The 16337-nt window shown below is 34.9% G+C and overlaps 1 protein-coding gene across 20 annotated transcripts in view; it reads right to left on the reverse strand.

The window, feature by feature from the left end:
* MYCBP2 (MYC binding protein 2) overlaps positions 1–16337 on the reverse strand; it is a 283201-nt gene that overhangs the window by 36515 nt on the left and 230349 nt on the right. For all 20 annotated transcript variants that reach the window (XM_055360105.2, XM_055360102.2, XM_055360098.2 and 17 more), the window contains 9 exons: positions 15416–15585; positions 14466–14710; positions 12268–12435; positions 9214–9371; positions 7933–8132; positions 6582–6731; positions 2127–2287; positions 931–1087; positions 522–746 (listed from right to left, as the gene is read on the reverse strand). In XM_055360105.2, coding sequence (XP_055216080.2) covers positions 522–746; positions 931–1087; positions 2127–2287; positions 6582–6731; positions 7933–8132; positions 9214–9371; positions 12268–12435; positions 14466–14710; positions 15416–15585 — 1634 coding nt within the window. The remainder of the gene's footprint in view (positions 1–521; positions 747–930; positions 1088–2126; positions 2288–6581; positions 6732–7932; positions 8133–9213; positions 9372–12267; positions 12436–14465; positions 14711–15415; positions 15586–16337) is intronic.

Genomic DNA, 16337 nt, shown 5'->3' on the forward strand with positions numbered 1-16337 from the left:
TCCAGCCTGGGTGACAGAGGGAGACTCCATCTCAGAAAAAAAAAAAAAAAGCTAATTACACTATAGGTCAAAGATTATTATTAAGTGCCACCAGAGTAATACAAAAAAGAATCAGCAGAGGGAAAGAGTAATTTTTTAGAGGAGTTACTTAGAATTTCTCTGCTGAGTTTGAGAGACCCTGGGAGAATTGATCAGCAGAGTTTAAGGGGAGGACTTCCAGGTCACGGGAAAATCTTAACCAAGGGAATGGCAGCAGAAAATTGTAGAGCAGACTTTCATTTTGCTTAGCTGTAGCCATGGTATATTTGTAATCAGATCTCTTTTCAGAAATGGAATTCCATAGTGCTCTCAATCATATTAATTTGTTTTTAGACTTGAGATTTATTTGAGGATTATAGCAATGATGTTTGGTTGGTGAAATTCCAGGTGATAAAGCTTGTTGCTAAATTCAGAAATGAGAGTGCATGAATACTAAGATCTGAAAAGAGCTAAAGAGCGGTAAATCAAGTTTTCTTTCTTACCCCAAGATCTCGGGAATTGTCCACGTGAACAGACACATAGCGGGCATTGATTCCTTTTACACAGTTGATGGTGATGTTCTTAGTTTTGTTTTTATCTTCATCTCCTGATTCCCAAAAGGTTTCTGTGGAGCCGTCTGTCAAACTGCCAATCATGGCAGGTCGGCTTGAAGTTTTTATGTCAACAATGCTGGTTAAGTCCTTTAAGCACATTACTATGCATAATTCCTATCAGAAACAAATATAAGTACTTATGATACTTAAAAGCAAATCTTCCGGATGATAAAACAAACAGGTATAAGATAAAACATAATGGAAGACAGGATCAAACTGATTATGAATAACTTACAGTTTCTCCTTTGATGTATTATTAACTAACAGGACAACCAGGATAATAACTGAAATGACTGACCTGACTCATAGCTTCAAAGCCAGACTGTATACTGATGCTAAAACTCTCTTCACTATCGCCATCATCTGATTTTGACAAAATATTGTTAATGTGATGAAAGACGTTGCTCTGATGAAGGAACTGGTGATCAGATTGCTTGAATTTGAGACTCCAGCACCTAAAAAGGTGATATATAAGCAATATACGAAATAATTATTTTCCAGGAACATCTAAGGAACTCTTAGATGAGTACTCTGTAGCTAATATCTCAAGAAATCTTAATGTTCTAGTAACAGACATTTTAAAAATTCAGGGAAGAAAATCATTCCCATTGTTTTTGCTTTTGAGAAATAAAGGTAACTTCTTTGGAGCAAGGTAAATTCTAAGGAAAGTTGACCCATTTTAAATATAAAAGAATTAGACAGATGAAGATCAAGGCTACAGAAGCAAAAAGGGTAATGAATCTGTTGTGTAAACAAGTGGTACACCAACTGCAACAACCCCTCAAATTTATTACTCTTAACAATGCCATACTAATTCATCAGGGTATAGTTTATCTTGTAGTTCAAAAATCTTGTCAGGAGGACAAAGAGAAATCTCTCTTCCACTGGTCTTATCATTAGTAACATGGGAAGCCCAAGCATTCCATCAATCTATTTCTTGTATACATTAATTAGGATAATTTATTTATAAGTGTGAGTCCAGTATGTGAATCTAGTAACAAGGTTCACAGTGTAAAAGCAATGCTAAATTCTCAACACATTTCAAATTGAAATTGGAATCTGTTGAGCATCTGTGATGCTCCTTAAGGTGCTTTTAGGACTGGGTGCATATAACCAGGCTCTGTTTTTCCCAAGATTCTTTTCAAGTCAAAACTCTATTTTGGTTTTTGTTTTTGAGATTTCATTTTCCCTCTGTCTTTTTGGGACATTTAAGTGATCTGAGGTAGGAGACTGGGGAAAGTGAGGGAGATTGCTACAGTGATAATTTAGGGCACTAAGAAGTACATTAGCCACATTTTACAGGAGGGCAAACAAATGTTAACTAAGAGGAAGGACCATTCTAAAAATTATGACTGTAAGGAGGGAGGCACCATCTATATAATGTAGGGATTCTATCTTACTATTTAAAGAGCTTTTTTTTGGAGCATTTCATACTTTGAATATTCCATAAACTCTCTTGTCCAATGTACCTAGGATATGTGGATACAAAATTACCTCAGGGCCATTTGCTGTAATGAACTGCCGCTGGGGAGAGACATCATAAGGTCTGAGATGGTCTGCAGCAAGCGGTGAAAGGTGTGTGGTAAAGGATGAGCAGCTTCCCCGGCAATCACTATGTCCGAGAGTGGATGTTCACATACTCTTGTATCTTTCTCCTAAGGCAGAAATTGAAACAAGTTTATCAGTTTGTGTGCTGGAAGGAATCGTCTTCACAAAAGACTATTATGTATACTAAAAAATGGTCATGTAACAGAAATACAAACAACAAAACCAAACTGTACCCAGAAAGATACAGTAATTTTAACTAATTATGTTTGTGTTATTTTAGGGAAAAAAGCTGTAAGTTTAGTCACAAGCAAAATCAGCATGCAAACGAATAAATGTATCAATTCTAGTGTACTCACAAAGATACCTGTAGGGTGAATCCACATGTGTATGCATGTGTATGTGTAGTGTGTGTGCATATACATGTATGTGTATGGATATATACACATACATATATGTAGGTATGTTTTGTGTGTATGTTTATGTATAAAAAATAACATATGTTTAGAAGTTGGGGTGGTCACTAACTCATACAGCATTTTTATGTGAATTAGAAAAAAAAGCTCCTTTCTACGCAAACGGACCACAGCTAGGAAAGAGAAATAGGGGTTGAATTTCATTTCTCATTCCAACCCTCAGATGGCTCCATTAATAATATTAACTACGGAATAACTTTTTATTATTTTGAGTAGATAACATACATCATAATAAAATATTCAAGAGGTATAAAAAAATACCATAAAAAGTCTCCCTATCTCTATAGCCCAGCCGCCTAGGTGCCCTCCCACTGGCAATTTCTATTACCAGTTTCTTGGACTGTCTATAAATATTGTTCATTTACACAAATGGCAGCACTGGAAACAAACTGATCTGTACTCTTTTAACAATAATTTATCTTTGAGATTATTACTTATTAGATATGTATGTAACATATATTATCCCACTGCATAGTATTCTGATGAATAAAAATACCATAGTTTATTTCATCAGTCCACTTCAGAACAGCCATTTAGGTTGTTTCCAATCTTTTGTTTTTATATAACATTCTGCAATGAATCAACTTGTATATCTGTCTTTTCACACATGCATATATGATAAGGAGAACTTCATAAAAGTGGAATTACTGAATGATTTTTAATGTGAATTTTGATAGATCTTACCAAACCATTCTCTAAGAAGCTGCTACTCCACAGCAAAGAATGTTTGTTCTTCCATCTTGCTACCAATGTAAGCCCATCAAATTTTTTAAACTATGTCACTGAGCTAAGTAAAAGATGGTTGCTTTTTGCCTCCTTCTTTGTGCATATATTGATTACTGATATAGAAGTTCTGGTTTATATTATCTTCTACTGATATAGAAGTTCTGGTTTATACTGTCTTCTAAAGAATGTAGTTTTGTTCTTACAGGGAGATAGCAGGCCATCTAGATTCCATCAAGGCTTGGCATTCGACTTTGTTAGACTGGGGTTATTTCAGTTTTGCCCTTGATTTTAGGCACTGCCCTTACTCCTAAGGCATGGTCTGTATTCCTTGAGTATGGTCTTTCCGGGGTTTCAAGGGCATGCCAGGAGTATTCATCATGCTCACCCCACCTCTGGTTGGACTAAAACTTCAGAACCCAGCTCTGAAGCTAAGAATCTGTTCAGTTTTCAGCTTACAATTCATTTCTACTGCTAGGTCCTCCAGAGAAATTGCATGCCCACTCTAAGAGTGGCCAGGACCCTAGTGATATTTTTATGCAAAAATTTTAGACTCCCTTTCTGCAGCTCTGTACCACTGGTGCCCTGCCTCTCACATCCCAAAGTTACAGTCCTAAACTTTGATCTCTGCCAACACAACTGACGTACTCTGCTTGGGCTCTTTTCCCAATTGTGGGGCTTACCTCATGCCCTTTTCTTCTCTCAAGGATTACAGCCCTGTACTGGTCACTGCTCAGAGCCTATGAACAATTGTTTTAAATATTTTGCCCAGCTTTTTGTTATTTACTATAAGAACTAATGCTGACACTGGCTGTTTCATTGTAACTATAACTAGAACTCTGCCAAACAACAAGTTTTGAGATGTACTATTATTGCCATTCCATTTAAAATATTTTCTGTTACAATTCTTCTTTGATGCAACTCATTTGGAAGCGTTACTTAATTTCCCTATAAGTATTTTTCTTGTTATTGTTTTGTTATCTAATTCTTATATACTAGCAATAAAGACTGAGGACATGGTAGGAAGAAAACGAATTATTTCAAGTTTGTTGAAACTTGCTTTATGTGTCCAGTAAACAGTCAATTTCCATAGACATTTGTGTGTATTTGAAAAGAATGTAAACAACTACATGCAATGTTTTGTATATTCTATCAAGACTGTCACTCATTCAAATCTGTGTACTTTCTGATTCTTTTTCTCTGCCTGACCTATCCAGTACTAAAAAGAGTGTTATGGTACTGTACACAAAACAGCCACAAATTGTCTGTCGCTCTTCCCATCAACAGGTGGAGTTTATTTCTCAGTCTTTGAATTTGACCGGCCTTGTGAATTATACTAGCTAATGGAAGGTGGCAGAAGCATGGCATATGAGTTTAGTCTTCGCCATTTTGGCTTTGCAGCTTCTGTGCTCTCTTTCTTGAATGCTTCTGGCATCTGAACAAACCTAGGCCAGCATTCTGGAGGATAAAAGAGCTCAGGGGGTACCACTTGAAGCACACTACGTAACCAAAACAGGAAAGAGTCATTCCTCTCAGTGGAGCCTTGCTGCAATTGCCAACCCACAGACTGTGAGCAAATAAACAACTGTTTTAGTCCAGTGAGTTTTGGGGTAGTTATGCAGGAACAGATAGCTGTTACAGGTATATGACAATCTCACATTGTAACTGTAGACTGTCCTATTTTTCCTTGCAGTCTGTCAATTGTTACTTTTTTTAAGGTTACAGTATTAGGTAGATACATATCCAGGATTGATCTTTTATCATTTTGTACATCACCATGACATATCATTATACTTTTTACATAGTCAATGTTTTTTAAGATATGCCCTCATATTTACACTTTCTTTTCTCTTCATTGACACTCCATGGCCATTTCTCTCAGTTTTTATTCTGGAAATGTCTTTGGTCTTGTTCTTCAAAGACTCTTCAACTGGGTTAACAAGTATTTTCTTTCAGCACGTTGAAAAAAACCAACTGACAGCCTTTTAAACAAACTCAGTATTTTAACTTGTAATGTTGCTACCAAAAATTAAGCAATTATTCTCACTGTCCCTCCTTTGAAAGCTAATATTTTTTTCTGTGGCTGCTTAAAAGATCTCTTTCTTTGTTTTTGGTGTTCAGGTGATTCACTGTAATTTGTCCACCATGATTTGTATTTATTCTGCTTGGGGTTTATTGGGCTTCTTGACTCAATGGGTTGTTATCTGTAATCAATTCTGGGAAATTCTCAAGTATTAACTCTTAAATACTGTCTCTCTTCCATTCTGTCTTCTCCTTCTGAAACTCCAAGTAGGTAAGTTATACATCATTTTGCCCTTCATTGCTCTTAGCAACTTGTATTTTTTATTTACTTTTTCTGTGTTGAAGTCTAGATAATTTCTACAGGTCTCTTATATTTAACCAATTTGTTTGCTGACATGCTATAAAATGTCCAACTGATTGTTTTTTAAATATCAATTAGATTAATTTTTACGTATTTTCTTTAGTTCCTTATCAAACCCGTCATTCTCTTATATTTAGCCAATTTTTTCACTGACATGCTATAAAATCTCAAAACTAAAAACATCAATTATACTTAGATTAGTATTTACGTTTTCTTTAGTTCTTTATCAAATTCATCACTTTATATTTCTTCTTACAATTTCTTCTCATATTTTAAAGTTTCTCTTTTATTTCTTTAAGCATATTAACACATTATTCTACATTTACATAGAGAATTACAACCACTGTTGAGGGTCTATTTCTACTGCCTATTGTTTTTGTTAGTTCTTGCTCATGGTGTCTTGTTTCTTTGTGAGTTTTAAGAATTTGACTATGATAATGTTGCTTGATATCCTTGGAAATTATCCTAAAATGCCATTCACATAATTTCAGAGTGACTGGGAATAAGATAAATGTCATCTAGATTACTTTCATTTTACAGACATGGAAACCGAGGCCTACAAGTCATACAACTACAATAGGGTAGAAATGAGGCTGAACTCAGGCTCCTAGTGCCTTAGTTCACTGCTCTCTCCATTATACAGGCTGCCTTCTATAAAATCCAGGTCTCATTATTAATACTTTGCCCATAGCACTAAAATATTCTTTTTGCTTTCAAGTTAGATCTGCGAATGATTTCATGCAAATTATTGGACTATTTGAAGGTATACTACCAGTTTCTATAGAAATATGCACAATCAAAACAAATAAAAATTTCATTTACTTGTTCTGAATTTTCTTTGCTTGTTTTATTTTCTTCATCTTCTTCTTCCTCTGGTTCCACTGGTGCAGGAGTCAGTGATGCCACAAAATGCCACAGAATATCATGGAGAGAAGTGGTTTGGATGACATTACACAGAAGCCAGTTGAAAGCCTGAAGAAATGACGGTTAAATGAGTTCAAGAATAAAATACATGAGTTTAAAAAGTACTCAGAAATAAAGTACCTCCATGGATTAAGGCTTCAAAGAAAGATACTAGAAAATCTTTTTTAATTAAAAAAATAATACCTTATAGTTTTACTATTTGTTTTTCTTTTTAAGAGACAGTGTCTCGCTCTGTCACCCAGGTTGGAGTACAGTGGTATGATCATGGCTCACTGCAGCCTCAAGCACCCAGGCACAAATGATCCTCCCACCTCAGCCTCCCAAGTAGCTGGGACTACAGGTGTGTACCACCACAGCCAGCTGATTTTAAAACATTTTTTTTGTAGAAATGAGATCTCACGATGTTGCCCACGCTGGTCTCAAACTCTTGCGCTCAAGTGATCCTCCCTCCTCCGCCTCCCAAAGTGCTAGGATTACAAGCATGGGCTACTATGCTTGGCTCCTTGAAAATCTGACTTATTTCACTGAAAGCACACGGAACTTGAAACAGTTAATAATTTGGGGTTTTAATTTAAAAAAAACAGGAAAAATAATTTATAAGATACAATACCAAAATATTTTTTCAAATCACATTTTACTTTGAAAATTCTTTTTAATATTAATTTATTCAAGCACATTTTTTCCAACTTGCATCTGGATGAACACAAAGTGTATCTCAAGCTCTAGGCAAGCAACCATTTACTTAAATATATTCATATAATTCCCATCCATGAAGTGGTAGGTTATTTATTACATTCGATAAAAACACAGATTTACTATATATAGGCCTGTAATATACAGTAATCCTATTATTTCCAGAGACCAAAGGCCCAGAGAAGTTATTACTGGTCAACTTACAACTCAAAAGCCCTACTCCTTATCTTCTTTCCATGATTACTCTGTCATTTCATTCTAATAAAATGACATTCTGAGTATAAAAAGCTTTAAAAAAAAAGATAATCTCAAGATTCAAATAGTAAAGCAATACAGAAATAAATTTCTTTATAGAGTGCTTAAATATGAAATTCTAAATTCATTTATATTCATAAACTTTAGAGTCTGATTTTTATAGGAACACTTAATACTTTTAATTGGCTAATGCCTTTTAATTTCACACAATTTCTGTTGGTAAAAAAGTGGCATCGTTAAATAGAATCATCACATGATTTGTATGATCAATGAATCAGTAATTTCATTAATGTCTTCATACCTCCATAGCAAAAACTCGACAAGCAGATTTCCTTAGGGCCTGTTTCATTGCTATTTCAAGACCTTCTAGATCATGATGTTGTATAACAAAAGCTAAAACTGGCCACTGGAAATTTCGTTCTCCTTTAGAAAGAGAGCTGTGGGCTGAGATTAGCCGAGAAAGCTCAGGAGACGGATGTCTCAAAAGGGAAGAACCAACTTCTATTAAAGAAAAAGAAAATTATTAATTTTCATAGGCAGTGCATATATATTTAAGATAATAATATCTAATATATTCACTTAAAGCCTTTGTCATTGGTTTTTTGCACATGACACAAATCATAACAATTTCAACTTTTACTGAGGAAGAAACCAAGGTTCAGAAAGATTAAATATGTTACTCTCTGAAAGTCATATAGCTATTAAGTTGTAGAGGTGGGTTTTGAATCAGAGCTGAATCTAAAGTTCACATTTTCTAAAACACTCTAAAAGCTAAGTGATTTATATTCTCTCTAAATGAAATCTACATCTCATCTGCATCATTTTCTAAAAGATGGCTTTATAAGAAACATTCCTTAACAGGAGGTCAAAAATATTTGTTGAATGAACCTATAAACTGCTGGGCAATTTTCAATAATGTTTTTCTTAAAAATCTTCAATAAGATAACTTAATCATCTGACTATAATTTTTAGGCCAAATCTTCATTTTAGCAAGTGATCTCTCTGATAATTTATCACTATATTACCCTGTTCTTCTTGGGTTTTTAAAATTATTCTTGAGGTAGAATCCCCAGCTCCAATTTGGGGCTGTTGATACCAACTGGTCCAGATCATGTAACTCTTTTTTTTTTTTTTTTAAACTGATTAAGGGCTATTTATATCCCCAAAGTTTTATTATCTACTTAGAATGATGGCAGCTCCAACAGTTATCAAGCTTCAGTTGGGGTGGAGAGATAACTGTGAATGTGTACGTCATTGGAACTCCTGGTCCACAAAAGTTTAGTGGAAGGGATAATGGTTGTAACATTTGGCTTAGATACCTAACAAGTAAGATTGTAAAGGTCAATTTATTCTCGAACAATCACTGAATGACCTCCAGATTTCCCTTCAACTAAGATGCAAAATTTAGATATGCACATTTATAGCTATGTCACATAGAAGGAATGTCAATCACACATTAGAAATTATCCCATGCCTTTTCCTTCAAAAATTAAATTTTAAAAACTATATGCAAATAAAACCATTTTCTTTTTTATTTGTAGTAGTCAGATCATTCAATATTCTTTTTTATCCTCATACTTACCAGTGTCTCCACTGTTAACTCTTCTTCTAGGAATAGCTTTAACTCGCGCAGGTAAAATGGAGTGTTGTTTATCATATTCGGAAGCAACAACTGAGTATGATCTTTGGAAGACAGTTCTCTTTGCAAGATCAGTATCAGTTATGGGACTGGTTTCTAAACTGTAGATGGAACAATGCAACAGATACAAACTCAGAAGAGCTGAATGAAATGTAACTATACTTATAATGATGCAAAATATGAGACTCAATATTTCATGTGGAGAAACAAAATCAAAGCCAAATTGATAATCTCTCTTTAAATCATAGTTTGATCTTTTCAAATGGAGTAACATTTTGACTGATTTCAGCATTGTACCTTAAAACTTATGGTTTTCTTAAATCTACTTTGCATTTTAAATGAAAAAGAAGAAAGGTTTCCAAGCTCCTTTTAAAATCAAAAGCACTGGGGTGGAATTCATGTGTCATAATATTCAGGAAAAACAGTCAGATATAATCGTAAGTGCACCAAATAGAAAGAAAATGGATATGTACACATGAAAACCTAATAAAACAGAAAGCAAAATTTGGTTCCAAAGTTTTCTTTTGGTGTCTTCAGTGTTCTGTGAGGTTTCTCACTCTTGAGAAATGTTGCCCAAAGCCCTTGGAGGATGGCTGCATCAAGGTGTCATGAGAGGTAACAAACTGATTTTTGGCACCAGTGTTGTATTTACACTCTATAAAAGAACTTAATGGTTTTATTCAGGCTTAAGTAAACTAACAGCTTTTCTATTTATTAAAGCAACATTTAAAAATACTTTCAAAGTTATTAAGAGAGCTATACAATTTCCTTTATTGACACATTTTATAAAAAAAGAGAAATCCCTTCTCTTTCTTATTTCTCTAAAACAAATTTGGAAACTATTATTTTTGTGAGCTCCTTTTTCTGTCACCTGAATTCAAATCGGAATATTTTTGCTCACCTTTGGTTCTGGAGTTTTTTCCATCATTCAAGCCAGGTTTGAAATCCTGTGTCCCTTGGTAAAATTATCTATTTTCTAATAGATGGCTAACTGCCTGGGTGTTTTCTTTACTCACCACTTCTCTAAGCTTATGTACATTCTTGTTTGAATAGACTATAAATACTGTACATAACTGATTGGCAGTAAATGTCCCTGGGTGTTAGTATAGGTTGTTTGGTTCCAGAATGACTAGAATACAGGGAAACATTAACTTAATTCACTTTATATATGGTGTTACTATAAAGCACAGACATTTGTTCTGTTTTCAGAGGAAGTTTTCTATTAAAAAAAATTACACAAATTTAAAAAGTGACTTTTTACCAAAAAAAAAAAAAAAATTGCTTGTGAAAGAATTCAAGCAACACAAGAAAATCCAAAGAAGAAAGCAAAGATGACATCTTTAATTGAATGGCTACCCTGAGCCAGGTAATTCTTTGTTAGGCTGTCTTGCTTCCTGTAGGATGGTTAGCAACATCCCTGGCCTCAACTCACTAGGATGCCCACTCAACTAGCCCAGTTGTGACAAAGTTATTTCCAAATACTGCCAGATGTCAACAGAGAGGCAAATATCACCCTCAATTGAGAACCACTGATTTAATGAATTCATTTATTCATCAACTTTTTTTTTTAAACAGAAGGGGTCTTGCTCTGTCACCTAGGCTGAAGTGCAGTGACACAATCGTAGCTCACTGTAACCTCAAAATCCTAGGCTGGAGCCATCCTCTTGCCTCAGCCTCCTGGATTTTGATCCTAAGGGGTAATAATAACCCAATGAGAATCACACTTGTCAGACTAGCCTCAAAACAGTTTCTAACTCTTTCAAAAAGTGTATCTCCTTTAGAAATACTTTATCACTTTTAAAGATATAAAAGGTTGCACTGCACTCTGGAGAAAATGTCAAGAGCAGCTTCAAAGAAATTCTGACGAGTAATCCACACAGTTGGGGAGGGGAGAAGTTGCATGTATTTTTAATGAAAAAAAAACACCAAACCTCATTTGGATATATATGTCCCATTGTGCTCATTAAAGTATTTATTATATTAGTTTATAATTATAGCTGTATAGTAGTAACACAGTGGCATGCTCTTTTAATAAGCACATTCTCTTTTCATTCAGCAAATGTCTTCCTTTCCAATGATACCATGTTCACAGTTATTCGTGACTGAAATCTTCATGTCATCTTAAACTTATCTTTTTCATTATCCAGTTAGTCAACAAGTCACACTTACTTTTCCTACAAAATATATCTCTTTAATCCATATGTCAGCTTCTCAATTGTCACTGTGAGACTACCTTTGCATTTTTATCACATCATTTGTCCTCTAAAAAAGTTTCAGCCGTACTCTTTTTTTTTTTTCCTCAAGTTGGAGTTCAGTGGTGCAATCTCAGCTCACTGCAACCTCTGCCTCCCAGGTTCAAGTAATTCTCCTGCCTCAGCCTCCCGAGTAGCTGGGATTACAGGTGTGTGCCACCATGCTCGGCTAATTTTTTGTATTTTTGTAGAGACAGGGTTTCACCATGTTGGTCACGCTGGTCTCGAACTCCTGACCTCAGGTGATCCACCCGCCTTGGCCTCCCAAAGTGCTGGGATTACAGGTGTGAGCCACAGCGCCTGGCCTCTGCTTTCTTGTGTATTATATTATTGTAACAAGTTTCTATTCAGCTTTCCGAGAAGCTCATTACTCTGATACTACTATACCTAAGTTAGGAGGCACTGTAAACAATAATCCAAGAAGTTTAAGATTTATTTTCAATGCCACTGCTCCCATGAAAACTCAAAGTAACCCTTCTCTACTCTGATTTACTACAGCATTAAGTAATGTCATATAATGTAATCTTTAATTCCTTCATTAGCTGATCTCTTCTCTCCAACTAGTCTGCCTCTCCCATCAAGGACCTTACCTTAGTCATACAAGTATGCTTTTTCTTACTGCTCCAACAGTTAGCAAAACTGGCTCACAGATGTATTAAAGAACTTCTACAGGACTCTTTTCTAGTTCAAAGTCTTTCTTCCACCAAACACTAGCTATTCAACAGACAGGAGAGAACTAAAATACCTTGGTGGCATAGACTTCATATTGCTCTCTGGCTCTTCAAATACATTAGGACTTGCATCAGGAGTTACTGATATATACGGGGCAGGTACAGATGTTGAACGTAGATATCTCATTTCATCCTGGAATAGGTTGTCATCTTGATAGCCCACAAAATTTTCATGATGATGCCTGCATTAAATCAAACCCAATAACTTAAAGCATGATGGCAATACAGATCCTCTCCATTTTTAATCTCTTTCATAACAGGAAAAGCAGCACATGTAAATCATAGTTAAAGGCAAAGTATTAAAATAATCGTAGATGTAGGTAGGTGACAATAAAGTCTGATAATTTTATTCATCAACATTCCAGGTACCACAAACATTTCAAATCCAAAATTGAACTAAGTTTCTTTCCTTTTGAGAACTTTTCCATCTTCCAGTGTTTTGGTGAATGAGCCCACCAACCATCCAGTTGCTTAAGCTAAAATATTTCCAGTGTTGTAGTAGGCTTAGCCCTCTATCATCATCATCTTTCAAGCCCATGATATTAGGTTTCCTCTCAGAGCCATTCTCTCTTCTCATTCCCTATCATCACTGCCTTGGTTCATGCTTATTATTTCTTGCACAGACCACTGAAATACAAGCAGTTACTTTTTTTGGGTAGGAACATACATAAGATCATATTTGAAAAATATTAGATATATGAAATTTTCTGTGGTTCAGAGTGGAACGGGCGCCCATTCCCCAGAGAGCTAAAAAGAAAAAAATCTATAATTATGCTGTGTTAGCATTTATCACGTTTTACAATTTGATTCTTTCCTTTTCAAAATGAACAAATAGTTGCTAACCTAAGTCCACTGAGTGGTGTGATTCACACTAAAGATCTACTGTGTTTGGCATACTGATGATTTCCACCTCAGTCTCAAATGTACTTAGTCTCATATTTTCATTTTTGTTGCTTTTATTCATTTTATTGTAATAGTAAGCACAAAATTTTAAAAACCATACAACTCTGCTACACAAAGAGGACAATTTCCAAAATGGAACTGTTGGTTGGCAAGCCATGTCAGTGGGCAATATCTAGATTATCTTCATTTGTCAGTTGATGAAAAAAATTTGATTTTGGTATATGAAACGCTCTTTTGGAGTGTCAGTGCATAATGTGTGAAAGTACAGGCTGCACCACTGAGGTCCAATATATGAAAACAGAATACTAACAGGTTTCTCTCTATCTCCAGTAATGCACTTTTATCTAGTCTCCACATTAGCTTCCACGTTCCACAGTGATTTTTTAATTGCAAACCAGTTCATGTATTTCTCTGTTTAAAATTCTTCCACTGTTTCCTCTGCTCATGGGATAAAATGCAATCTTAACCTGGGCTACAGAGCCCGACATTACTTGGGTGAACCAATCACCTTCAACGGGCTTTCACATATTTCCTCCAGTAGCCAGTCCTTTAACAACCCGTGATTCCTGAAATGTGTAATGAGATTTCATTTGTGTCTTTACTCACCTGGGTTATTCTTCCAAGAGTCGCTTTCTTCCTGTCACTTGCCTGACAGATTTCTATTTATCCTTTGAGACTCTACTAAAGGCTCAGACCCTCTGGGAAGCCTTTTCTGATTTCCTGGGGAAGATTCAGATACTCTCCATCTTTTATGCTCTAACAGCATCTTACATACATACTTCTATTGTAGCACTCCTCACATGGCATTTCAAGTGTTTCACTAACATGTCTGACTTGACATCTGAGTATGAGTACATAGAAGCCAGGATTTTGTTATATTCATACATTCAGGGCCTAGCACAAGGCTGGTAGGTGCCCAGTTGGTATTCATTTAAATGCTAACAGAATGAATAATTTATGAAATAAAAGACTGCTAAGGAAACACACTTTCTTTACACTTCAGCATTTTGCACTAACAGAGTGAAGTCAGCCTACCAAAGAGTAAAAGATAGCTATAGTCTTATTTTCTAAGACATGTTTTGTATTAATACAATGCAAATTGATGAAGCATTTTTATAGTTTTTAAAATACCTATTACCATAAAGTCACTATGTCAGTCAAGGCAACTCAAAAAATAAATGCCTGGAAGTTTGTTTATAGTACACAATACCTAATAAAGTGTAGGTCAAATACCGAACTACCCTAGATATCAATAAACAATCGCTGTTAATCCAAAGGTGATTAAAAAACAACAGCAAAATTTTATTACCTAGCTAATGTCTGCAGGTAGAGACAAGGCATTTTCACAGGAAGATCCTCAGAAATGCCTTCTTTTACACTGGGCAACTGAGATTGGAATGGCTTTGCAGGATGGTAACACAGAATGCTCGGTTCTGCTGCACTGCTCAGGGACAGCAGGAAGAGTGCATTGGCTTTAATCACCTGGTGAGCTTCCATGGTGGGCAAGGCACGAGGGGTCTTGACTTGCATTGGTTTTCTCCTAGATTGTTTGACCTGGCAAAGAAAAAAATCAAACTAATCTTTTCTGACTTACATTAAAACCCTTAGTTTCTTAAGCTAAGTATTTTGAGTTTCCAATAAAAATTATTAAACACTTGTAAAGCTATTTTAAGATAATAAGATTATAAAAAACAACATTCATTTCATATTCATCCTGGGCTGACCGAGACAATTTTGTATCAAACACAAACTATACTTCCTTTCCTTCTTCAGAAAAATTTAACACCTAACTAGTTAAATCTAAATGTAATCCATTTTTTTAAAAAGTAAATCATTTCAGTGAGCATATTCAGTGAAATTTTTTAGTTAGGTGCCACTAGAGTGAATAAAGAAAAGAGAGAGTAGATATGGAATAGGAAAACAAAGGAGCCAAAAAAAGAGGAAAAGAGAAAGAAGGTGAAAAGGAAAGATCTCCATAGCGAGAATAACAGACAATAATAAAGAGTTACACAACAAATATTTGTCAATAAGGCATATGTAGCAGAGGTTATCTAGTGTTATTCCAATATATAGTTAATTTTTAAAATTAAAAGCATTTCACTTAGTACAAATATTAAATTTGTATACGATTTCCATTATAAAAGCTGATCTTTTAATATCAACTATGTGGAATTATCTGATGTAGTAAGATCATAACAAGGTATTTTTATAAAGTGTATCCATATCATTAAAAGTATAGCTCCAAATGGAATAAAATACCTTCTCCCTTGCAGCAGCCTGTTTTTCGCGGAGGTATTTTTCTCTACAGCGATCACATACCAGATACCAAGTGCTTCCTCCTATGCCACCATCACCACAGTTACCAGCCCATCCTCCACAAAAATGCCCAATGCTATTGTAACCTTGTCCACCAGCATATCGGCCACAACCTTGAAACAATACCAAAAATAAATATTTAACACTCCAAGTGTCCTTAATAGTTTGATCCTTATTACTCACACATTAATGACAGATTTACCTTCTCAAAGAAAGCAAAATACTGAAGTAGATATCTTATTTTTCAGGCTATTAACTATATCAGAAAAATAGCTTACTTGATCAAAAAGCAATCAATTAAATGATGCCCCAAATATGAGAGATACTTAGTTCCTAATCAGGCAGATTAAAAGAGAGATAGAATATAGGTACATTTAGATATACTTATGTCAATAAAATTAGACAATACAAGTATAAAAGTTCTATAACAATGATATATTTTCAGAAATCACATATTCATAAGACATTTGAGGTATAATATGTAGACAAAGAAAAAAATTAACCAAACTTGTATTAGGTGAATTTGGAATATTAGTCAATGTTACAGAAATCATTACATTTACTGAAAATGCAGTCTTCTGATAAAACAATATCACTTCCGTATGAAAAAGCCTATAGAAATCAATCTAATCTAATTTAATTTGCAATTCTGAACAGGAAAATAGTAAAATCAAAGGAGATGCCCTGTGTGTATGGGCATGCCATTGTTTCTGCTGTGTGAGACAGACACATTAATGGCACACCCTTTGGGTAACACATAATATTTTTTAAAACATGCTACATGAAAGTGAAATAACACTAAATGACCTGGCCATCATAATATTAGAATTTATCTGTTTTTCACAAAACCCTGTACTGATAATGT

Source organism: Gorilla gorilla, chromosome 14 (assembly GCF_029281585.2).
Source record: "Gorilla gorilla gorilla isolate KB3781 chromosome 14, NHGRI_mGorGor1-v2.1_pri, whole genome shotgun sequence".
NCBI lineage: Eukaryota > Metazoa > Chordata > Mammalia > Primates > Hominidae > Gorilla > Gorilla gorilla.